General features: G+C 39.2%; 1 protein-coding gene and 1 long non-coding RNA gene across 11 annotated transcripts in view; one reads left to right on the forward strand and one right to left on the reverse strand.

Moving 5' to 3' along the window:
• Positions 1-3005: 3005 nt before the first annotated feature.
• Positions 3006-7162, reverse strand: LOC142075301 (uncharacterized). Its single transcript, XR_012670842.1, has 2 exons — positions 6820-7162; positions 3006-6713 (listed from the first exon to the last, which is right to left on the reverse strand). It is a non-coding gene; the product is annotated as an uncharacterized LOC142075301 (long non-coding RNA).
• Positions 7163-7292: 130 nt separating this feature from the next.
• FCHO2 (FCH and mu domain containing endocytic adaptor 2) overlaps positions 7293-24626 on the forward strand; it is a 93609-nt gene continuing 76275 nt past the window's right edge. For 3 of the 10 annotated variants that reach the window (XM_075137629.1, XM_075137628.1, XM_075137630.1), the window contains exons 1-2: positions 7294-7489; positions 19319-19410. In XM_075137629.1, the coding sequence (XP_074993730.1) occupies positions 7460-7489; positions 19319-19410 (122 nt within the window). In that variant the 5' untranslated portion in view covers positions 7294-7459. Of the gene's footprint in view, positions 7490-8116; positions 8334-19318; positions 19411-20398; positions 20466-24626 lie in introns of those variants that run through there. The other 7 variants (XM_075137634.1, XM_075137633.1, XM_075137635.1 and 4 more) reach the window with 4 other exon arrangements.

Below are 24626 nucleotides of genomic sequence, written 5' to 3' on the forward strand. Positions count from 1 at the left end.
GGTGAGGATTATTTTCACACAGCATGACTTCTGCCCAAATGCAAACCGTTCACCGCCCATCCTGTTCATACTGCTATTCTGATTTTTAACATGCAATCCTAATTAACTACCTGTATAACCAAATCATTTTACCTCTTCCATAATATTTCAAATAGCTGTTTCTTACCTAGACAGCTAAAAAATCAGTCCAGACTAATATCTTTCTTTTTCGTTATTTCATTTACTATCTTTCATAAACTCACTCCCAAGCCTTTGCACTTCCTCTTTGTTAGCACAGTAATAATTGTAAGCTGTATTTGGTTTAATTAAAAACACAAGCACCATTTATTCCACTATGATACAGTAAGAATATTTTCTTGAGATACCATGTAATCTTATTAGCTTAACTTCAGACCCTTCTAGCACCAGTAACCTTTTCTGTTGTGTATTATAATCAGAATGGAGAAGATCTTTCTGATCTGGACACCACATCTTGCTTGTGTGGTAGGTACTATGGAGCGCTTTGGTACTAAGTGAAGTTATAGAATCAGAGCTTGCTCTTCTGAACACTTCAGGTTTGTTTGCCTTTCATTGAATTCACATGCTTTAAATACTTCAGTCTTTTTTCATTTAGCTTATTTTTACTAGTTGACTACAAATAAGAAGCTGCTTCAAGTTCATTGATTGACATATTTGCAGGTAAGTGCCTAAAACATGTACGCAATATCAAATACATTGATGCATCAACAGTACAAATTCAGCTAACCATTGAATGTATTCTTGGCAGTATTACAGCGTAATAATTTATCATGTTATTTCCCCATCTTACATAGATGAAAAACTCAGTATAGTGTTGTCCTGGTTCCAGCTGGGACAAGGTTAACTTTCTTCCCAGGAGCTTGGGGGGTGTGCTGTGTTTTGGGTTCGGTGTGAAAGGAGCGTTGATGGCCCATTGATGCTTTGGCTGTTGCTGGGTGATGCTTGCACCGGGAGAGGGGAGCACAGCCGGGGTGGTGGACCCAGCTGGCCAATGGGGTATTCTATACCATGTGACATCACGTTCAGTATAAAATTCAGGGCGGGGGGGGTGGGGCTCGCCCCCCGTTCGTGACACGCGGTCGGCGGTCGGTGAGCGGTTGTGTTGTGCATTGCCTGCTTTGTGTATTCTGTTATTGTTGTTGTTCTCATTGTTATTATTACTGTTCTACTTTGTTTTATTTCAATTATTAAACTGTTTTTATCTCAACCCGGGAGCTTTCCTACTTGTGCCCTCCCGATTCTCTCCCCCATCCCACCGGGGGGGGTGATCGAGCGGCTGCGTGGAGTTTATTTTTGCTGGCTGGGATTAAACCACAAGTGTTTCTGTAGTAATGCACCTCCTGAATATATTAGAAATCTCCCAGAATTTTTCATGCAGGGCTGAAGTGTGACTAGAAAAAGTCAAAATGGAATCCACAACCATTAAACTATTCCAGTTTGTCATTACTAATGCTTTCTAATCCTTCCATTTGATTGAAGCTTGATTTGATGAAACATGCTTTTGGCAGCAACAGAGCAGAAGAGTAATAAAGGTGGAGTATTGGCACTAAGTGACTCACTGTAAAACAATGCTGTTGGGTTCATAATTTAAGTAATTGTAATGAATGGCATGTGATGAAGCTTGGTGACTAGATCAATAGAAGTGTGCATGTAAGTATACAGTGAGTCAGATGATGGAGCCTAATGGAATAAATCATTCCAAGGATGTTGAAAACAGTGTCATTAAAACTTGCTGTAAATCTTCAACAGAACATAGGAATCATTACTAGCTTTGAAAGAACTTCAATGAGGTATTGCACCAAGTTGAAAAAAATGCAGTTTATCTCTTACTGTAATAAATGTGGCTATGTATAACGCTGTGCACAAGTATTTTTGTTTATCTTAAATATCTTGAATCGGAAAAGATGTTAGAAACATCCATCCTACCCAGAAGTGTAATGTAGGCCATAATCTCACCGGTGATCTCTTATCAGACCACAATTCGAGTTTGTGCATGTATTTCAGAAAAGGGCCTAGCCTGTCTTAAGACTGTGTTGCAGAATTCTAAATACCCTTTGAATAAATTATTTCAAGTTAGCTGTATTTGCTGCTCAGGTTACAGTCTCTCCTAGCCAGATTTTTTTTTCCTAAGCTTTTCTAGCTTTAACTTCTGTCTAAGCGATTTCATTACACTGTACAAAAAGGCTGCAATAAATGTCTAGTCATGAAGGTAACATGTAGTTCATAAGCAAGTGAATTATTAAACTTCTGGGTCTGCAGGTATTCAGGTACATTTGCTTGGTTAGAACATACTTCTGGTGTTTTTTAAATCCTACAAGGTAACATGACAGTACTTACCAAAGTTAAATGACTCTTGAAAGGGACTTACCTGTCCCTTATCTTGAAAGGGACAGAGTTCACTCTGTCTTCCTTTTCCCCATCTTTTGTTCTCCACCACAGTGGTAAACAACTCTGGTTTTTTATGTCTCCTTCTGGTGCTCATAATCTTTCAGAACATACCTCAATTGGCAGTATAAATTCCTGTTTACCTATCAAGATTCTTTGTGTAGTTCTTTTAACAATGACAGTATAGAAAGAAAAATGCATTTTTCAATGCATATCCTCAATCTGGTATATGAAATATCTATCTGGTATATAAAATGGCTCCACCTCCACCTGCTTCTTCAGGTTCTCTTTAAAGATAAAGTGCAATGTTAGATTATGTATTTTACCTGAATCAGTTTCTTACTCATTTTTAATTTATAAAGAGCTTTAAATATCAGCGGGCTCTTTGGCAGTTCATGATGATATTAAGTAATGTAATAATCGGAATTATTTTTGGCAATTATTTTGATTCTTTAATCTTAAAATATTAGTACATTCAGTTGGAGGTTTATGTATCAAGGGTTTTACTAATAATTGAATGCAGTTATTTTACCTAGAGCTTATAATCCATTTTCCAATGGCTTAGACATAAGGCAAATTAACTCGGTTACTACAGGTGAAAATACAATATACAATTTTTATTTTTCAATCATATTAATGTCTGTAGTCTAGATGCACTTTCACATCATATTTGACAAGTTCTTTCAAGTAACAACTTGGTGTATATAATGCCACATCTCAGATGATCTATACCCTTTAAAAGAACTTATTAGTGAAAATAAATTAGTCTTAACGCTTACAAAACCAGAAGCTGGCAATATGAGAGGATGGGTAAATTGAGATGCAGAGAGCAAACTGCAGAATCAGGGGTGCTTTTCTGAGAGGGGAACTCTGAGCTAAATACCTGCTATCACACATATGCAACCCACATAAATGCCAAATGGCATCATTTTTCAAAAATTAGGATTATATTAATGAAATATAACTGTTAACTAGCATAGCCAAGAAGTCTCTGTGGTTCTTCATACCCTTCCTGTGAGGTTTGTCGTTGCGGTTCTTTAACCATACACTCATGTACATGGCAAAAATGGGAGAGGAATTGCTTTTTAAAACTCTACTAAAAAATTAGTAATTCAGAAAACTACTTGGATCTTTCATGAAAGCTGCTGAAAATATGCAATGGGAATGTTTGTTTTATTATACAGGACTCACTGTGTAGTTACGGCTATCAAAATAACATTCCTTTCTGTCCACCCTCATTACACCAAGAGAACAAAAGAACAATTGTATTGGGTCAAACAAAGAGTCTACCTAACCCAGTATCCTGTCCTTGGCAACCAATACCTAGGGAGAAGGATAAGATTAAAGTACTATATATGATACTATTGCAAAGTATTCTCACAGGCTTCACTAATTTGCAGATCAGGGACTTGCAGAATAAGTGATATTGTCTTAGTATTTAGTAATCCACTATGGATTTCTCTATCTAGAGAAACCTAGAAACTTTGTCCAGTTTCCCGTTCCTTCTACCTTGACTGAATTCTCTGCCTGTCCTTTCATTAAGACATATTTTTCATTTTTAACTCACCTCTATTCTTACTCATGAGTTCTCTATATCGTATTCTTCCTCAGTCATCTCTTTTCTAGCCTGAAGAATTCTAGTTTACTTGGTGGATGTTAGTTCCCATATCTTGGATTCTTTTTTGTTGCTTTTATCTCAGTCTTCTGGGTTTTTCTGGTTTGTGGAGTTGGGTTTTTTTTGGGGGGGAGGGGTGGGGATTTTTTTTAGGATAAGGGGAACCAGTACTGTGCACAGCATTCATGGTGCAGGTGCCCACACACACAGGTTTACAAACTGAATGAGGTTCTCTGTTCCTTTCCTAATATGTCTAACAATTTGTTTTGAATATGACTGAGCATCAATCTCTGCTTTTAAGTAGTGTATTTAGCTGGTCCCATAACTTCAAGATCTCATGTGCGTGTCAGCATAGAGTCTGTCCCCTAGAATGACCTTAATAAACAGGCTGAATATTGACCCAGCACGTAAAATCGCCACCCCAGCACATAAAATCCCTCCCGATCACACCTCCATATGCTTCTTTGAACTGAATTTTAAATTCAAATGCACGATACTGAGCGCTGATATCTGCTAACACCTGCTGCTGGGTATTATGCAAGAAGCATGACTGAAAAACTGTAGAAACACTGACTGGATATTGCCATGGCACTGGCACAGTACATGGACTGATTCTTCGCTCATGCTCGCTACGTAATATCCACAGCACATAAAGCAAGGTAATCAGTAATCTAGGATTTTCGTATCCAGGCCAGTCTCCAAAGAGAAGCGTGCATAATAGGACTGTCCTTAGGATTTTTCAGTATGTGCTACTTTAAAAAGCGGATAAGTGACAAGACTGGCATGCAGCATGTAGGATGGTAAAGTTTAAGAACTGCCCTTTCTTGCTGGTAGAGCTCATTTCATGATAGTATATGGAGTTCAAGAGAAAGTTCACTCCTAAGAAATTAATTTTATTGTGGAGAATTCCAGTGTGCCTTAAGAACATAACTATTGATCCTGATCATCACCCCTACCAAAGTGGTTTTCTATATAACCGTACCTATGCTGCAGGATGTCTTAAAGTTCAGGTCTAAGATTTTGCATTTCACTCAAATTTTTGTGGAAAGCTGTTGTTGAAAACCTGAGGACGGGTTTGATGTTTGTGTGATGGTAAATTGCTACAGCAACATGCAGCAGTTGCTTCACATGTTGATGTAGCAGTAGATAAGGGAGTACTATATAGGTTTGAAAATGTGGAAGATGGGAACTTTTCTATGAAATGTAGAAGGGAACCCGACTGTCCTTCCATCATAGCATAGCATCTGGCCCCGTGAAAGGTATTTTTATTTTTTAAAGGTATTTTAACGGTATTTTTATGGAATAAAAACCTTCAGCTCTGATCACGCAGCTTTTATCTCACTGTTTGCCCTGGTGTACATCCTTACAGATAGCAACACATACTGCAGAAACTACTATGTTCACATCTTTCTTCAGATCATAATGCAGACTGCTTACTTATATCAAGTAAACAGATGCATAAAGTAGTTTTTCTTAAATGTAGTTCTATAGCATGCTGTTACTGTTTAGAATTATGGTACATGTGCTTACCTCTATCACTAAAAGAGAAAGATCCAGATGTAACAGTCTTGGGACTTTTGAAATTTTGACTATGAAAGGGGGCCAGAAGTTTTCTCTGTCTTGGCATCGACAACTTAGCACACTTGGCATATACTGAAACTTTGGGAGAACATTGCTAGAAGGAAAGGAACTCCTAAACTTACCATGGAGCTACAGGAAGCCGTGGACTAAATCTACAGCCAGTTACAAATGACTGTAATACCAGTTCAGAATGATATTGTTCATCTTCCATGAAAGTATCTTTGGTAAAGGTAGTTGAAATTTTGTAGTGCAGAATGAATCACACTGACTTATATTGATATGAATAATACAGATTTGGCTGTCTTGTTTGCCCTAGCTAGTATTTTTTTACTCATGAAATTCTATAGCTCTGTAAACTTCTGAACTACATTTTTCCTAACAATTTGGCTTTCAGGGAAGTCTTTAATCAGCATAAATTTGACATAAGTTGGTGAATTCATCACATTCTTAGGGATGACTTGAATGTTCTGCTCTATGCCTTACCCAACATCTTAGAGAATGAAGGCCAAAGGACATCAGAATTAAGGTGCAGGCAGGTGAGATTTTCAAACCAAAACTGATAGAGTTTCCATGAAGGGTAAGGGAGGACCTTGAACACCCAGCGTAGAATATCAGCTTCTTACTTTTTGTATCTTGGATAAAGTTTTGCGCTGACAAAACCCTAGATAAAGTTTGCGTAAAGCGCTTAGCACATGTTTGCATAGGACAAGCTGCAGCCCCTCACATCACTGCTTAGATGTGGCCCTCTATTTTCAGTCAATAATGAAAACCTAACTGCTGTCTTGGGCAATGAATCATCTCATTAAGGTAGAATAAGAACTCTGGGGTCCCAGAAAGAGCCCAGTGGTGCTGACTCTGCCATGAAGAATGTATGAAGATACCCTCACTGAAAAGCAGCCCTCCGGGTACAGACTGGCCAGAGACACCACTTGAGTGGCTCTGTGTTCTGGTCCAGCAATCAGCATCACCCCCACTGGCTGATATAATAATTTACATCAAGCGAACGAAGGGTCTGGAAACCGAACTGTCATTGAAGAAGGTGACGGTTTGAAGTAAAGAGTTTCTCCAGACTCTTTGGCTTTAGATGAAGCGCCTCGTTTTTAGGAGCATGCCACTGGAACGGTAAAATGCGGTGAGAGGAGGCAGCTGGGAGGGTAAAGTACGCTTTATCAGCAAAGTTCCCAGCAGGACTAGTCATCGCCTGCTTTGGAGAATCTTACCCTACTTGGCTGGAAGGATGCTTCGTTGTGAAGCCGCTTCAAGCAGCACCAATCTCTTCTCCTCCATGCGTTGCAGCACTCGCTGTGGCCGTTTCCTCGTGGGGTTACTGAACGCGTTTGAGGGGGTTTTACTCAAGATTTCGGAGTCTCTCTTCTGCAACTCGTTCGTGTTTCCACACATCAGGGCTTCTTCGCCCAGGAGATGGCACGCCGCCACTCGCCGTGGATTGGAGTGCTGCGGTGGAAGCGCCGGGCCCTGCGCGCCTGCGGCGGGTGGTGCCTCTCCGCCCGGCCGGGTACGAGGGGGCCGCAGGCAGCGGCGTGGGACAGGCCGCCAACCCCGAGACCGAGCCCCCCCCAACGGCGGCAGCGGCCGCGGCGGGGCCAGCTGTCCGCGCATGCCCCGCCAAGCGGGGCGGGCGGAAGACACAGGCTATGCGCCTGCGCAGGAGCCTCGGCGGCCGGCGGCGTCAGGGCGCATGCGCGGGGCCGGGGGCGGTGGAGCTGTGTGGAAGGAGGCGGTTGCACCGTAACGGGAAGGGCGGCGCGCCGCGGCGGCGCCCCTTTCCTCCGTCGCGTCTCGGCGGCTGAGGCGGCCGGGGCCGGGCTCACCGGTGGCCGGGGCGGCGGCGGCGGGGAGATGATGGCGTACTTCGTGGAGAGCTTCTGGGTAGGGAAGCGCCGCGGGCCGGTTCCGCCGCGCCGCGGGTGGAACGGGCAGAGCACGGCACGGCACGGTGCAGCCGCGGTCCCCTCCGCGGGAGCAGCCTCGGCTCTTACGCCACTCCCGGGACTGGGCCGGGGCCTTGCCGCGGGGGGCGCGGCTGGGAGATGGTGGCCGCCGTCCCCTCCGCCCCGCGGCCGCCCCCTGCGCCCGCCGCGGCTCGCCTCGGCCGGGCCGGGCCGTGGGGGAAGCGGCGTACCTGCCTGCGCCGCCGCTGCCCTCGCCCGGGCAGCCCGCGGCGGGGCGAGGGGACCACCGCCCCTTGCCCCTGCCTGGCCCTTCGCTCCTGCCGTGCTCGGGGGTCGCTGGGGAGAGACGGCGGGGGAGAGGGGCCGCTGGGACAAGGGACGCGCGGACAGGGGCGGAGACCCTGCGCTCGGGGGTCTCCGTGGTGCGTGGATGTGGCGCGGGCTGCAGTCCGATCTCTCCTCGTTCAGCCTCCCAAACAATGCAGTTGTTTGGGGGAATAGCACCGACTGCAACGACTGAACAGTTGCGTCCCGCAAACGCAAAGCTGCGCCCCTCGGAGCTTCATGCTTCTGTACCCATAACTTGTGTCTGTCTGCATGTCAGGAGGTGCAGCCTGAACAGCAGCCAGCTGGGGAAACAACGGGCTTCCCAGTCTGTTTTAGAAACGCAGTTTACCAGTCTTCTCTGCGCAGATATGTACGCTTTTAAGTGGGTAGATATACACGGAGAAAAAATGAAAATATGGATTTGGATTATTATTGAGCCTCGCATGAAATGAAACTTGTTTTCGTTGTGACCGTAGGTGGTCTGAAGCATTAAAGTAAGTGTTCTTGTAATCATCGGGCTGCTACAATGTTGCTCCTCTTTGCTGCACGTTTAATTTCTAATGTGCATCTTTACCAACGACTAATGGAAACATATAAATGGTTATTTGTTGAGACTGAAACAAAAAAAAACAAAGTATGTTTTGGATGTCTGCTTTTTCTATGTAAGCAACACTTATCCTTAATGTTTCCAAATACAGTATATTATTCTTGAATGTAAAGCATAGCTCAAGCCAGGTTTCATGTTTTTTTTGCAGCATTGTGTTTAATTTTGACTCTAAGTTTTGCTTTCAACAGAATATTAAAATTTAATGAAACAGGTTATTACATTTGCTCTCTTGGCATACAAATCTGCTTAATTTGAAGCCTCATTGTGGGAGATCAATATTAAGCTAATATGTGGAGATTTTTTATCTTTCATAAAAATAACGTTTAAATTAATATAAAAAGTCACATTTTCATTGGAAAAGTTACTATCTCCTCCTAAGATTAAAGTAAAATAGAAGTTTTTTATTCAGCTGTGTCAACTGAAATCAAATGCTTCCCTGTTTAACTATGTTATGTACTATGGTACGTTCATTTAACTGTTTGTCTGATTGGTTGTATTTTATTTTGTTAGTAAGTCAATAATTTTGTTAAATCGGTGAAGGCAGTGGGCCATTCCCGTACATTCTGTTTCCCTGTCTGTGTCTTCACAAATGCTGCCAGCAAATATGAGGTAGTAGACCTCTACACAAACTTCCCATTCTCTCTTTCTGCTCTACAAAGTCTCTGCCTTATAGCTCTGTTGGCAAAACTCCTAGTGTGGGTCGGCAATGTGTGCCAGGAGAAGGAGGTTTTCTTCTGTTGGTGGAGGTTTTTCTCCTGCCTCCAAAAATGATACAAAGTAGGAGAACAACTGTATTCTTCTTGTTTGTCTTGTAATGATGAGAAAGACATTAGGCAGGGTCTTATACTTGCAAAACTTGACTGAGAAACCTTTGTGATACCATGGACAGGGTTTTATTTTGTGTAGAAGTGAAATAAAAAGGAACGGGGACTGCTCCTTCTTTGCTGTTGTGGGTAAATATCTTTCAAGATTAACTGTAGTGTCTAAATATGATGGATTTTTAAAGTCAGAAAGTATTGAGTTTCTAGATATCCTCACAACCAAGCATAAATTATAGGTTTGTGCATTTTGAATCATTAGGCTTCTCCATTTCTACTAACTTTTCAGAATAGATTGTTGTTCAAAATTATTGCTTTGGAAGACTTGGGATACAATCTATATATGCTTTGAAATGTGGTGAGAAAGTTAAGATGGAAATTAGATGATTGCTCTTAAAATGCACTGAATGCATACTCACTAAAAATAATGAAGAGAAATCCATAAGTAGAAAGAAAGGTGGTATTGTGTAGAACTTTAGAAGAATTGTCTTCTATTTCTTGCTTTTGCTTTGCCCTTCTAGGTAACACCAGGCAAAATGTTTTTGTCACCTATGGAATGGGATAACTATACTTTCTAAAGCACTGATGTGGAAATGAATCCAAAACTTAATTAATACTTTATTATTTGATGTACATGCTGTCATCAATTTGCAGCTGAAATTATGCATTGGAAATGGAAATCTGGATCTTGAGCTGTAGGATGCTCTCTCCTGATTTGGTAATTTGCTGTAACTGATAGGAAAAGACATCAGAAACTTGAGGGACTTAACTGATTTCTTCAGAAAAGGGGAGTATCATATATGTGAATGTGTATCAATTTCTTACACACTATTTAGGCTGCTGTCTTTTAAGAACTTCCTAAAAGTGCTCATGTAAACAAAACGATTCTTAGCTTCTTTGTTGTAATAGTCTTGAAGCTTATCATCAGACTTTCATCTTGTACTGTTTTTAAAAGTGTTTGAATAGTTGTAATTTTTTTTTCCTTAGAGAATGTAAGAAAAATGGATGTTTTATGGGCCTGCCATCTGTTGACTGCTTCTAAGAGGCCATTGAGAGATAAACAAGGCTATTTTCAGGATGTGTAAAGTTGAAGTACAGAGACCTGGGCTGTCACTTGAAAAATTTTACTATCACTTGAAAAATGTACGGTCTGCTAATAGAGCACTCTAGAGCAGCAGTTTCAGTTTTCAAAGTCAGTAGGATACAGTTATTTTTTTGTGGTATCAAAAATTATGAACTAGTTGTACAGGCTATAAATGGCTTTGATTCTTATGACTGAGTTTCAGGCATTCAAGTCACGTGGCCAAACATTCCCAACTCCTAATTAAGATGTTGTCATAAAACATTGGGTGCTTACTGCTATGTAGGTGCTACATCAAAACAATGTTGTAATTTAAAGGGAATACTTTCATAAGTTATTTCCATTATACATAGCTATGTTTTGTCACTTTGAGTATGCTCATACTGGTACAGTAGAATGAAAAGCATTTGTTATCATTGACTTACTGTTTTCTAGCACTGCTTAGGAAGTGTTGCGTAAGCTTTGACATTGTATTTAAACTGACTGGTGCAGGTGATACTCTTGTTAATTGTAAGTCTATTAAACTATGTCAAGTCAACAAAAATAAGTCACTTCTACGCCAGTCAGTGTTTATTTATTTATTGTTTTAAATTAATTTGATTAAACTGTTGGAAGTTCTATGTATAGCTGAAACTGGTCTCTGTGTAATTCTGTGCTTGGTAATTCTGGAAGTTCTGGGATATAAAAATGTGTGTTTAAATTGGCTTTGACGAATTTTGTTTTATCCTTTTAATTGTTTGTGTTCCCTGTAGCTTTTGAGAATGGCTGTGAGGAGGATTCCTAACATGCAAGGGCTGGTAGTATCCAGCGTTAATAATCTTAGCTTTGTGAAGAGGCTTGCTCTAGTAAATGTAAGACGTATTGTCTTATGCGCTTACGCGATATGAGTGACACTGAGACTTGTCATGCTTCCATCTGGAGTTCCATTCATATGTTTACGCAGCGCTATTCTTCTGCTTGGCATACAGTTGGATGCTCAGTTTCAGGAGAGCTGTTGTGCAACATTTACTTAGTCTCCTCCCTCTGCGTGTGTACATCTAGCATGAGCTGGCAACTTTCCATCTTTTTGTTCAGAAAACATTTTTAATTATCTAGATATAGAGGAAAATATCTGTCTTTCCTCATATGCGTAGAGCTTCTCTGGAGCTGATCTTTATTTAATTTATTGAAGCTGGAAGAAGGAAATTGAAGTTTCTGGGTTGCTTTTGTGTTCAAACTTCTCAAAACTTTCGTAACTGAAGAAGATACATTGCCTGTGTAAACATCAGGTGACTACATTTTTCCATGTTTTGATGCTCTCAATTTTTGGTAGCTCTTTCAGACACTCAGAAATTGGAATTTACTGACAGCTAGCTTTCAAAAATGTAACACCGTAATATTAATCACAGGAGTATTTTCATGTGTACAGGGCTCATTAAATTAAATAATTGCCTAGGTGGAAAGGAAGAAACAGATGTTATTTATTTGAAACTGCAACAAGGAGTAACAGTTTAAAGAAAATGATAACAATGTTTTTCAGAGCATCTAAAATGAGTTGACATATCCCTGGAGTTAGGAGACTTTCCATTGCTTTATTTCTTAAAAGTGTTACTTCTTTTTGAGTGAATGAAAAGAAGTTGACAGTACAAATAGACAAATGATAATGAATAGTATAGGTCTTCCTAAGTTTGTGGGTAAAGAAAAGATTGGGTTTGGTTAGCATTTGGAACTTTCATTTTAGAATTATGGGAATGAACACCCAGTCTCTATTGTTCTGTTGCATTAAAATTTGTACATTAGTTGTGAAAATAGGATATCTTTTAAGCTGCATAAATCAAATCTTGTAGTTGCTGAACAGTTGTACCTAGTTTCAGCAAATACTGAACTTCACCGATATGAGGGAGTTTTGCCCCCCCACCCCCTACTAATGGATTATCTACAGTTATTACTTGGCATATCGGTGCAACTCTGGAATCTTCTTGATAGAAAATTTTTTCACCAAAAAGACTTTCGTGCCATTATGATTTACCTGTATTAGGATTCTTGCATGCATAATCTGTTGATAGGGGTGTGGTTTTTCCGTACATGTATCTGACAGAGGAACATGAGCAGTAATTTAAGTGTAAAACTAACTGTAGGACAGCTTCTCTGGACCTGACCAAAACAAGAGGTAAAGGATACAAATTTTTCTATTCTCATCCCAAAAATTGAAGTGATTCTATTTCCTACATTCATTCTTTTCTAGGCTTTTCCTATTTAGCATTTGTCTAACAAGGTGGGGGGACGTTGGTCATATTTCATTGATATATCATGTTTACCAAAGGCAGTTGTAAGGTTTAACTAGGATTTGGAAACTTAATTTGGAGATTATCCAGTTTTCATTTTATCACAACTTGAAGTAAATTAGGGACCTAAACTTCTTCATGATTAAAAAGAAATCCTGTAATTAAGTTGGAGTGCCACTTCCAAATGTTGCAGTGTGAATATTTGTCTGCCTGTTTCCTGGAGAATAAGTTGTGGGTTTGGTAGGCTATTTTAAGAAGAGGATTAGGCAGGTTATGACTTAAATCGTTTATGATCAAAAGTACAGTTTTCTAAGTCTGTTCCATTTCTTCTTTGTAATGTGGTGATGTAGTCATATTTAAAGAGTTGAAGGAATGGTCATGTATGCTTAGCCACTGCTAATGCATGTTCAAAAAGCATAGTTTGAAATGACAGTAATTCACTTATTCACAAATGCTTCTTTACTTGCTGAACTTAGTTAGAAAAAGTTAAATTTTGTCTGAACTTCTCTCATCAAGCTTCTAAAATTTGACCAAAATCAAAATGTTTAAGAACTGCATGTGCCTTTTATTGTCTTATATGCTTAGTTTTGCTGTGAAAACAGTATTTACAGCTGTCCTTTTCTTGCTTCTCACACTAGCTAAACAAGTAGTATGTATCTGATCAGTTATGGGAACTTTAGAATCACCTTAATAATTGAGAAACGTTTGTTTATACTGGATAAAAAGGCAGTGCTATAATCATAGAATCATAGAATACCAGGTTGGAAGGGACCTCAAGGATCATCTGGTCCAACCTTTCCTGGCAAAAGCACAGTCTAGACAAGATGGCCCAGCACCCTATCCAGCCGAATCTTAAAAGTGTCCAATGTTGGGGAATCCACCACTTCCCTGGGGAGATTATTCCAATAGCTGATTGTTCCCATTGTGAAAAATTTTCCTCTTGTATCCGGTCGGACTCTCCCTGGGAGTAACTTGTTCCCATTGCCTCTGGTCTTTTCCATGTGACTCCCTGTAAAAAGGGAGTCTCCATCTTCTTTGTAGCCACCCTTTAAATACTGGAACATGGTCTCCCCTAAGCCTCCTTTTCTCAAGGCTGAACAAACCCAGTTCTCTCAGCCTTACCTCATATGGCAGGCTTCCCCAGTCCTTTGATCGTCTTTGTGGCCCTTCTCTGGACCCTCTCCAGCCTGTCCACATCTTTTTTGTAATAGCGGGGACCAAAACTGAACACAGTATTCCAGGTGTGGCCAGGCAAGGGCTGAGTAGAGTGGGATAATGACATCTTTATCTCTGCTGGTGATGCCCTTGTTGATGCAGCCCAGCACCCTGTTGGCTTGCCTTGCCACAGCAGCACACTGTTCACTCATATGGAACTTGTCCACCAGCTCCCCTGGGTCCCTTTCCGCAGAGCTGCTCGCCAGCCGGGTAGATCCCAGCCTGTGCTGCACTCCTGGATTATGTTTTCCCAGGTGCAAAACCTTACACTTGTCCTTGTTGAACTTCGTAAGGTTCTTGTTAGTCCACTCTTCCAGCCTATCCAGGTCTTCCTGCAGGATAGGCTTCCTTCTCCCTTCCCAAGTGTCCACTTCCCCACTCAACTGCAAACTTCATCAGGGTACACTTGATCCCAACACCCAGATCACTTATGGAGATATTAAACAGCATTGGGCCCAATATCTATCCCTGGGGGACCCCACTTGGGACAGGTTGCCGGTTTGAAAAGGAGCTATTTACCACCACCCTCTGGGTGCAGCCTGTCAGCCAGATCTCCATCCACCCCACAGACCACTTGTCTAGACCATAATGCATCAGGTTTTCTAGGAGGAGGCTGTGGGAAGCCTTATTGAAAGCCTTGGAGAAGTCCAGGTAGACAACGTCCACCACTCGCCCCACATCAACCGAGCAGGTTACTTTGTCGTAGAAGGCGATCAGGTTTGTCAGGTTTGTCAAGCACAATTTCCCTGTGGTGAATCTGTGCTGGCTTTTCCCAGCCACGTGTTTCATCTGACTTGTGACAGCCCCCAGGAGGATTTGTTCCATAACTCTCCCAGGGACTGAAGTAGGACCGATGGGCCTATAATTTCTTGGATTTTCCTTTAAGCCCTTCTTGTGGATGGGGGTGACGTTAGCCTTCGTCCAGTCTTCTGAGACGTCCCCTGATCTCCACGACTTCTCAAAGAGTACGGAGAGCGGCCTCGCAATGACGTCAGCCACCTCCCGTAATAGTTCACGTACCAACTCTTCCTTCACTGACGGTGGGTCTGTGCTTGCATCAACCTGGGTTTTTGTTCCCAAGGCCTGGGGCCCAGCAGTGCTGGTAAAGACAGAGGTGAAGAAAGTGTTGAGAACCTCTGCCTTTTCAGCGTTGTTGGTGACTAATTCACCTCTCCAATATTTTGGGGCCAATATTTTCCTTCTGTTTCTGCTTGGTTTTTTTACCAGAAGAACCCTTTCTTACAGTTTTGGACATCTCTGGCCAATTTCAATTTGAGTACCATAATAGAGAGTATTAACATTTTACACTAATAGCTGTTAACGTTGAACAGTTTTAGTCCAAAGTAGACAGAGCTTGCACTCATACAATTTGATTAGAAACGTAGGAAATAAATACTGCTGCAGATTACCCAGAAATTTCTGGCTACTTTACCAAATGTAGGTTTTAAATTCAGAATTATCTTTATATGCAACAAACAAACTTATTCTTAAAAATTTTAGAAGTCTATTAAGTAGTTCCGTAAAACAGAGTTCCTGTAATCTGTTTCCTGTTATGCACAAGTCATGGAAATGCTGAATTCTGACTTCACGTTTGCTGACAGGGTTACTTTCATTTCCATGGGAAAATCATTGCAGTTCTTGATGAAGGGAAATGGAAGGACTGTCTGCCCTCACTTTCCATGACTTAATTTATTTTGTATGCAAAGTTGATCAGTAATGCCTCATGTTAGGCTTATTTAAGTGAACTGTTTACTTGTATTTGAAGTCTTGTTTCCTCTTAAGGCTTGCTGTCAGGAGATATCTGTATTATATAGACAAAAGAGCTCTCTTACAGCAGTGTAAAATGGGAAACCTCAACAAAACACTAGCTTCTGAAGAGAGTTTTGTTAGCTCTAGGGAAGAAGAAAACTGCTAATGAACTTCGAAGTAATTAAATGGAGCCTATATGGAGAGGGAGCCACTTACATTTTTTTTTTTTATTCTCTTACACAGTTTTACAGTTGTTTTCTCTTGAGTAATGACAGGATCATCCTCAACAGATGGTATTTTACCTGTGAAATGACGTTTAGAATTGTCTTTCAAACTGAGTTGGAATTCTGTTGCGTAGAACCTGATGTTACACATGATAACAGAGATTCCTCTTTCTCCAAGATGCAATTTCTAGAAGAATCTGTGTCTGACTTCACTGTATGTCTGTCATAGCAGTGGATGGTAATTGCTTCTGAAAGGGAGTGGAAGGTCTCATCAGTTTCCTCTGCTATGTGCTGCATTTATTTATTTTTAAGTAGGCCAGTACTGGGCTTTTAGTGATTCCAGCTATTACTGTTGCCACCAGGAAGGAGCAGGTAAAAACACTTAATGAAGATAAATTGGCTAGACACACAATTTCCATGTACAGAATTTTATACAATGTGTGTGTGGAGGGGCAGTGTTGAGGAAAACCAACCAAAACACAGACAAACAGTGTTGATGACATATGTGTGTGTAAGAGGATACACACTTTGTATATTTAACTACTTTTCCTCTTAGCCACAGTATAAATCTCTGACTTTATCCTAAATACAGAGCCTTAACTCTGATGCTTACTGTATGAGTTATATGAGCTACTTTTCATGAAAATAACTACTGAATGAAGGAGTTGTGGATAGGCTGTATAGCTTTTCCTAAGCAGAAAAATGCCTGCTCTCAGCACTGAGATACCATACATAATATGACATAGGTACACATATGTCTCCAAACATGAGTAGAAGATAATTTATAGAATTGTCATCAGGTTAATCATCAGAACTCTTGATTATGTAAATTATTGAACAGTTTTGAAGTCTAGATGTTTGTGCTTATAGGTAGAGCCTGATATTGATAAGATAGGCTACTCTTGGCATTATATTCACAAGAGAAAACATGTCTTTTAGTTGTGCAAGCTTAAACCACATAGGCCCTCAAATCTGGGAGTCTGCTTTGGACTTGCTGCTTTGTTTAAACCTTAATATATTTTTCACATAGCCTCTTAGCCTCTGATAACTATTGGTAATGTATAAAAGATGTGGCTTTCAGGAGACTTTTTTAATTGAGGAAAATATCTGTTCTGTTTCTCTGTTGTGCTTTCTGCTATTCAATGAGAAGTCAGGAACAAGAGTAGGACTGATTAGAAAACTTCATTTAAGTGAAAAAATGAGTTCCTTTGCAGTAACCTTCAGTTACAGTTAGGGAACAAGATGGTAATAGGAATTAGCTGCTCTGGCTCATTCCATTCTCTAAAGGTTTGCAAAGTTACATTTCTGATAGATTCATCAGGAAGGCTGCAGCCAGAGGCTGGGTCATGGCTATGCTACCCTTCCTGTATTTCTAAAGTGGCAGGAAATTTATGGAGCTCCAGTATAGAAAAGTCCCCATTAAAGCTCCCATTATGAAAAGTTGCTTTTAAAAGTTCGGAAGTAGTTTGTATTTAGCACATTTTGATCAATGTGTTGGTTTAGCTAGAAGAAACACCTTAAGGCAAAGGGAAAGAACATTTCATAAAGGAGAATTAGTTTTCCTGGAAGAAATGCCTAATGCTTATTTGTTAAAAGTTTGTCTCCAAATTTGGGTACAGTAACAACTTTGGAGCAGTTAAATAAGAATTGTATTTTGTATTCTAATTGAAAATGTCTTAATTATAGAGTTATTCTGGTGTTTATGTAATGCGGTAGCATTCAGGGTTTATACTGAGTAAATACAGAAAGTTAATAAGCTACCTATTAGTGCACAGTACTCAAAATTATTGTGGGCTTCAAACTACAAGGAAAAATGGTTAGATAGGAGTGAAAGGGGAGTGAAACTGTTTAGACTGGTACTTGAGTAAAACAACATTGGTGTTCTTATCCTTCTTTTATTTTTCAAACTTATAAAAGCCTTGTTCTGTAGATAGTCCTTTTAGAATTTGCTGTATTTTCATGTATTCAATTTAGTTCTGCTTGTACTTTTTACAGACCTTTTGTAATTGCACTTATGCTAAACTGATCTGTATTTTGATGAACTTTTCCAGGTTACAACTTAGTGCAACTTTAGGAACTGTGATTTTGTAGGTGTTTTTTATTTTCATTTGTTTAGTTTTGTTTTCCCCAATGCTTGGAAGAAGTAAAGCAAATAATCCTGGCTAGTAATCTGAATCAAATCGCCTTCAGTCGTCTGTTATTTGTAAATTTATGTGTCTATGCATGGTGTCCTTTAAGGCAACTGGCTATATTATTAATAAGACTAATGTATTATCTAGTGTAATTAACAGTTCACATACCATGGCTGCTGCAAAGTTCTTCCATCCACCCATGACTGCTTCTGCTTACTTAAGCTCACAGATCGCTGCCTGCCTTCTCCTCCTTGCTCCCACCTTTTCTGCTGAGCAATGCAGCTGTTCCTGTCCTCATAATGATCTGGATCATTGATCTTTATTTTTATTTGCCAGCTTTATTTTTCAGCTGTATAATTTCCCTGATCAGGTGCGCCTTATGGCTACACAAACACATTTTTCCAGAACAAAAAGGACAGAAATGTTTGGAGGGGTGTATGACCAAATCCTCAGGCTCCTCTCACTGGAGGTATAGAGGTGCTGTTTTGAGAAGTCCAGGATTCTGCTTCCCATCCTTCTTTCCCTTCCACTCTGAACATGCATGCAGTTTTCCAGAGGGCATGCTTCTGTGTCTTTTGTAGCAGCAGATCTGCGGATCTGAAGCTTTTGGAAGGGAGGAGGGAAAGGGATAGTTTGATAGGAAGACTTTTATAGTAGCGGTGCTATTATGCCGTGCCTTGCCTCGCCTTCCTTTCATTTCTATTGTTGCTTTCTCCTGTCGGGGGGGAAGTTCACCGTAGTGACAGACGTGGTAAGTGTGCTTATCACTTAATCAGTGTTTAGGGTAGTGCCTCAGTTTTAATGGTGAGGTACACCTTACTCACTGCAAAATGTTTTAAGTTTTAAAACTAAACTTAAGAATAGACAAAGGGAAGCTGTGAGAAGGAAAAGATTAGTGATTTTTTTTTTTTTACCAATTTTACAAAAAACAGAGGAAGATACATGAAGTGTGAAGAAATGAGGAGGCAGGATATCCAGTGATCCCAAAGTGTGAATTTTAGTTCATGGAAAATAATGAAAGATGTGAGAGAATATCATCTCTCTCATGAGGGAGTACAACATTAAGTATGTGTTTAATGAGATGGGAAGTGAAAGAATACAAGACCTGTAGAAATCTAGAAAAGAAATGGCTTTGAATATAGCCTAGAAATATGTAACAGAAGAGTTAACATTTGAAGGGTACTAGTAGCTGCTGAGGTGATTTTAGTTTGTTTTACATATAGGGGATTGAAGGGAACTAACAGCAACTGGTAAAAAACTGAAGCATTAGAAATCATTCACTTCATGGAACTTCATCAGTTATTAAAATGCATAGGTTCTATACTTTGTACTGTAGTTGCTTTAGCGTGTTGTGTTTCATAGTTCTACTTTCTTTTTATTAATCTTTAGGGGGAAAGGAACAATGGCTTTGATGTCCTCTATCACAACATGAAACACGGACATTTGTCAACAAAAGACTTAGCAGACTTTATAAGAGAAAGGTAAGTATTCATCCTTGCTAATCCTGGCTCTTTAATATACTGTTTGTGGTTTTTATTTAAGTTTATTATTATGTTTAACAGTAACATGCAAAATATGTAAAAATCGACAAGCATTTTAAAATATCTCTTACATCCTACAACAATATCTAGGTTTATTCCATTCACTTAGAACTGAATAGTGACTCTTAAGCATCAATTAATAACAAGCTTCTCGTTTTTCAGGTTTGAATTTAAAAAATGAGTAAAAAGTAGAAGTATCACATTAGGTGTCCAGCAGTTTATTTAAATTAATCCCAATTTTTCATCATATTTGGAAGAAAAGCAATAATTTAGCGTAGCAGAAATTATCAGTCTTACAAAGTTTTTGACCACAGATGTACAATTAGGGTATTAGCAACTGCTAGTATGATATTAAAAAAATTATACTTTCAGATTAAGATGTTGAGAAACTAGGTTTGTTAAACAAAAGGGCATGATATGTAGGGACAAGAAAATAATATGCAGAAAATAACACAGATTCTTCTCTATGGGATGGAAGGGACAGAACTGAAATCTGCAAATGTGACAACTTCCAAAACAGATGACCTACTTTTTAATTCTTCTTTGTGAAAGAAGACTGCTGCTGTACATTGAACATAAGAAATTCTGTTCTGGGCAAAATTATTTATATGTCTGCTTCAGAATTCTGTCTTAATTCAGTTACTGACACCAGATGATGCATGGAAAAAACTTGCAAGAAACTGACTGAGGACCTGTTTCAGTGAAGGTTTCTTGCAGTAAAAATTGTCCAAAAAACCAGCCTTTTTTTTCTGGAATTTTTTATCAAAATTTCAGTTTTGGCCTCAAACAGATCTTAACAAAGATTTTTTTTTTTTTTAAATTTGCACAAAATGTAACCATCACAAAATCAACAGGTACTCAGTTCCACTGACATTTGCATAGTTTCAAATGAATTAGAGAAAATGACAAAAATCTTTCCACTAAGTAGAAACGGGTGAGTTCCAGAGTCCACGTGTGATGGGCAGTCTCCTATTGGAAGGACTACACAAACCAAGGTATCCTATGTTTCAAGAATCCCTGATTCCAGAGAACACATTATGAAGCCAGACAGGGTTCCAGTGAAATCCTGCTTTGGATTGAGCAGAGGGATATCACACTGTTCATGTTTAGTATGAAATGCTTAGGGCTTCGCAAGCTTGCACTTTTAGTATTGACCGTTATAAATGTTTGCCTTGTGTTATCTTTGTGAGTGCCTGGATCTTTCCTTTGAAACCTGCTTTAATTCTTGGAATCAGTCAGGTTTTATAGTAGTAAGTCATAGACCTGAGCTGTACATCACCTAGACACATTTCTTTTTTTTAGTTTTACATCCATTGAATTTCAATTTACCTCCATATTTAGATCAGAAGCTCTCTCACTCACTTTGTTTCTTATCTCCTTTATTTTGTATTCTTTGGGCATGCTCCATTTGATTCATACTGTTCCTAAGGTGAAAGGTCTAATGCAAATGGGTAAAAATAACTTGATCTTATATCTGGCTTGGATTCTTTGCTTTATTACAGTGGCATAAATAAAACTTTAGAGTTCATTCTACAGAAAATTCCTAGTAAAAAGAATGTGGCATTCTAGTTTTTTTCACTCTGTCAGCTCCTTCAAATTAAATTTTAAATGAGACGTATCTTTGCAATCAATAAATAAAATATTTGGACCTTTCTCCACTTATTAAAAATGTTTCAGCTGAAGTTTCTGCTAATTAATTCTAGTGATTTGTCAAGAAGGAGACAATTTTTTTTTCCCAGTTAAACAAGTTTAAATAACATTTAAGACTAAAGTTTAATGACCATGTAGGAATACATGAGGATCCATGTGGGCACTTTATCCTCAATGGGAGATTAAGAAATGTATTTTCTGTTCTTATGCATGGATCAGGATGTGTCAAAGGGATATGCAGCCATCTTACAGGATTTTTGGTAAAATATGTGAAAAATTTCAGTTCTCATTAACACACCGAGGTTCACTAGAATCTTAGTGCTACATTTTAATTTATTTGACAAGGCTTCAATATATTTCCTTAAGAGCAACTTGCTCTGGGATTAGAAGGCATCTGTCAGTGATACAGACCAGCAGCAGTAAGTTCAGTCCTTTCCAGTGACCTTCTCCCATCAGGATATTAAACCTGGTATCCTATCTGTTCCATTGTGTTTTCTTTAGCTCTGCTTTATTGATGCATCTCAGTATGGCAGGCTGTCATTAAAAAAAGCAATTGAATGCCAAATAGGTACCTCTTTTCAAATGAGGGGTGCATCACTGATCAGTTTCAGTCTAAGCTAGTGGTAGTTTGTGGCATATAGTTTGTCGTTTCAAGAAAATAGATGGACCTTACATATTTCGTGCCCTCACTTCACTAAAAATGTTTGAGTGTCCATATCTAAGCAGTGAAGCCCTTCACTACCGTTGTGAAGTTGCAGTGGGATTTCAGTGAATTTCCCAGGAAATAAATATGGTTCAGTAGCACACATTTGTTCACACAGATCAAATTCTTGATCTCAAAAGAAATTGGATTGGGCAGTACTTCAACAGTATTTTACAACAGTCCAATTGTCTTGACCATCTTCTATTTTGCATCTTTATTTATTGCAAAGAAATTAAGAGTGTTGCACACAATTATCCATTCCCCTCCTTTCTCCACAGAGTATAGTCTGAGTATTGTTTTGCAGTATTGTTTTTGCTAGAAATATGTAAGTGGATGAACAACACTTATTAGGAGCCTTCTAGATCTAGTGTTTTTATGCCCTGACTTTTATGTACCTGATTTTCTGAATTGTTCCCTATGAAAACTAAACTTACACATATTTGAACTTTCTTCACATCCATCCTTCCATTCCTTTTGAATGTATTGGCCTTTTTTTTCAGAAGTGGAGACACAGGAGAGTGAAAACTGAAAGCTGCTGGATAGGTAGAGGAGACAGGTCTGAGTTGGTGGTAATACTTTTAACAAGTTAGAGGACTTAACCTTTGTATGTGCTGTTTGACAGTAGTCACCTGATCAGCCAGGATTGCTGGAGTCTCCGGACTTGCCGGAGAATTTACTTTTTTTATGGAGTGATTTAAAAGAGAGAGGAAAGATGGTTGAGTGTATTTGGATGTACAGACTGCTTAAGGCACAAAGGACTTATGTCTGTATGAAGCCAGTCTCTGTTACTTGTGCTGTTCAGAATAGTGTCTTGGTTGTGTGCAGCCTAATTGGGGAAGAATCTATTATTCCCTTTTCTCCAGCCTTAGAAATAGTAATGAAAAAAAAAAATTGTATAGGATGTTGGGAAATGTTTTGGGTTTGTTTTTTTTTTTTAATTATAGTCAGCTTAAGGATTTTTGTAAAAATTTTTCTTTCAAAACTTCTCGAAGAACCTTCTGAAATTGCAAAGTTGTTTCCTCTGAAAGAACCAAAAATGTTTGAAATGTGTTCATTTGTAATGATACAATATTTCTATACTGTATCTGCTGTTCCAACTGCATATCCCTAGAAGGAGCAGAAGGTTTCCTCCTTGGCTGTGTTCAGTTAGTCAATACCAATTCAATTTTCAACAGTGTTGTTTCACTTTTTCATTTTTGTTTTTGAGCATTTGTTAATGGTAAAGTACTAAAAGAACTGAGAGACAATTGGATCTGTGGTTCAGAAATATGTCATCTGAAAGAGTGAATTCTGTGGCAGGCAATCTGCACAATGTTGGTAAATCTTGGGTGGGGCCAGTTATCTATCTACCTGTCTGCTGAAAGATAGATATCTTTGTTCTGTTCTTGATAAAGCATGTAGAAATTTTGTTATTAAAGAAGTGAAAATATAAGAAGGTTGGGCTGCCCCCGCACATCTTTTTTCTTTAAATACTGGGAAAATTTTGTAGGTGAACTGTCTTATGTTTGTGTGTATTTAACCTAAACTGTTTACATGTAAGAAACCACTGTGCTCAGCTAGGAACTGAATAGGTATTGTATTGGCTTTTCTCCAGAAGTCTTTCAAACGTTTTTCTGCACCACTTGCCTGTAAGCATCATAAAAAGAATCTTCTTGACCAGAAGAAACTGGCAATGCATATATTCCCATTTAACTTTTTAATATTCAACAGATCCCAAGCAAAGACAGATTTTCAAATGGGTGAAAATTAATTTACTGAGGCGTTCATAGTGTGTTACCAGTATATCAGACTGCTCTGGGAAGTCATTTGATAGGACAAATGTAGATATATGTGCCCAACTGATCAGTAACAGCATCTTTCGGTTGTTAGCGTTTGTGACTGTTGTATGTTGATAATGTGGGGTAAATTGTGGAACTCCAGTTTTGTGGAGATTGCTCAGGCAAGTATGCTGTAAATTGTTCCAAAGAAGAGAGGTGTGGATTTTGGTCAGAAATCTTGTGTTTAAAAAAAAAAAGGGGGAGGGGGGAGGCACTGAGCTATCAAATCTAGAAAACTTTGATAGAAGCTATTGATAATTAAACAAAATATATTGTTCATCATGGTAACTAACAAAACATCAGTGTCTCTTCTGGGTGTCTGTGCATATGTGCAGTGAGCAAGAGTTCCAAACCTTGGAAACTTAAACTTTTTATATCATCAAAAATACTTACACATGTGGAAGGAGAATAAAGTCATTTGACTTTTTTTATGGTGAATAGCTTCGCAGTTGTTTGTAGGTGGGATTTAAAATGTTATTGAGTTACTGCATTTTACAGTTTAATACCCTTCTCCAAATTGATTGTCCAACTGACTGGATAATTATTTTGGAAGTTCGGTAGGTTTAAATACATGCCCCTCTGTTTCAGGTGACTACTGCTACTTTGTTTCATATTTTCATAAGCAAATTTTTTTTGCTTGGAAAGTGTAGCTGTGAAGAAAAAATAAAAACCTCTGCCTCAACAATACATGGTTATAGTCATGGTATAACTTGAGAGAGGGGTGAATTCTTCTTCTCCCTTCTTTTCTCTCTTTTGCCCCTGAATAAAAGTATTGCACAGCAGGAAAGAAATTGCTTCAAGCTTTTGCATTTTCAAGAAAAGGCAATTACAGTATTTACTCAAATTCAGGATGCTTCTAAATCTAAGTTGACACTACATATCAAATATTGATTTAGGGTGGAAAATTAAAATAGTGTGTATCTTTACCTTAGTAATACGAGGGTGAGGAAGATTGATGGGGGAAAGACTTGCAGGGAGTCACTGCT

The sequence above is a fragment of the Calonectris borealis genome, chromosome Z (genome assembly GCF_964195595.1).
Source record: "Calonectris borealis chromosome Z, bCalBor7.hap1.2, whole genome shotgun sequence".
Taxonomy (NCBI): domain Eukaryota; kingdom Metazoa; phylum Chordata; class Aves; order Procellariiformes; family Procellariidae; genus Calonectris; species Calonectris borealis.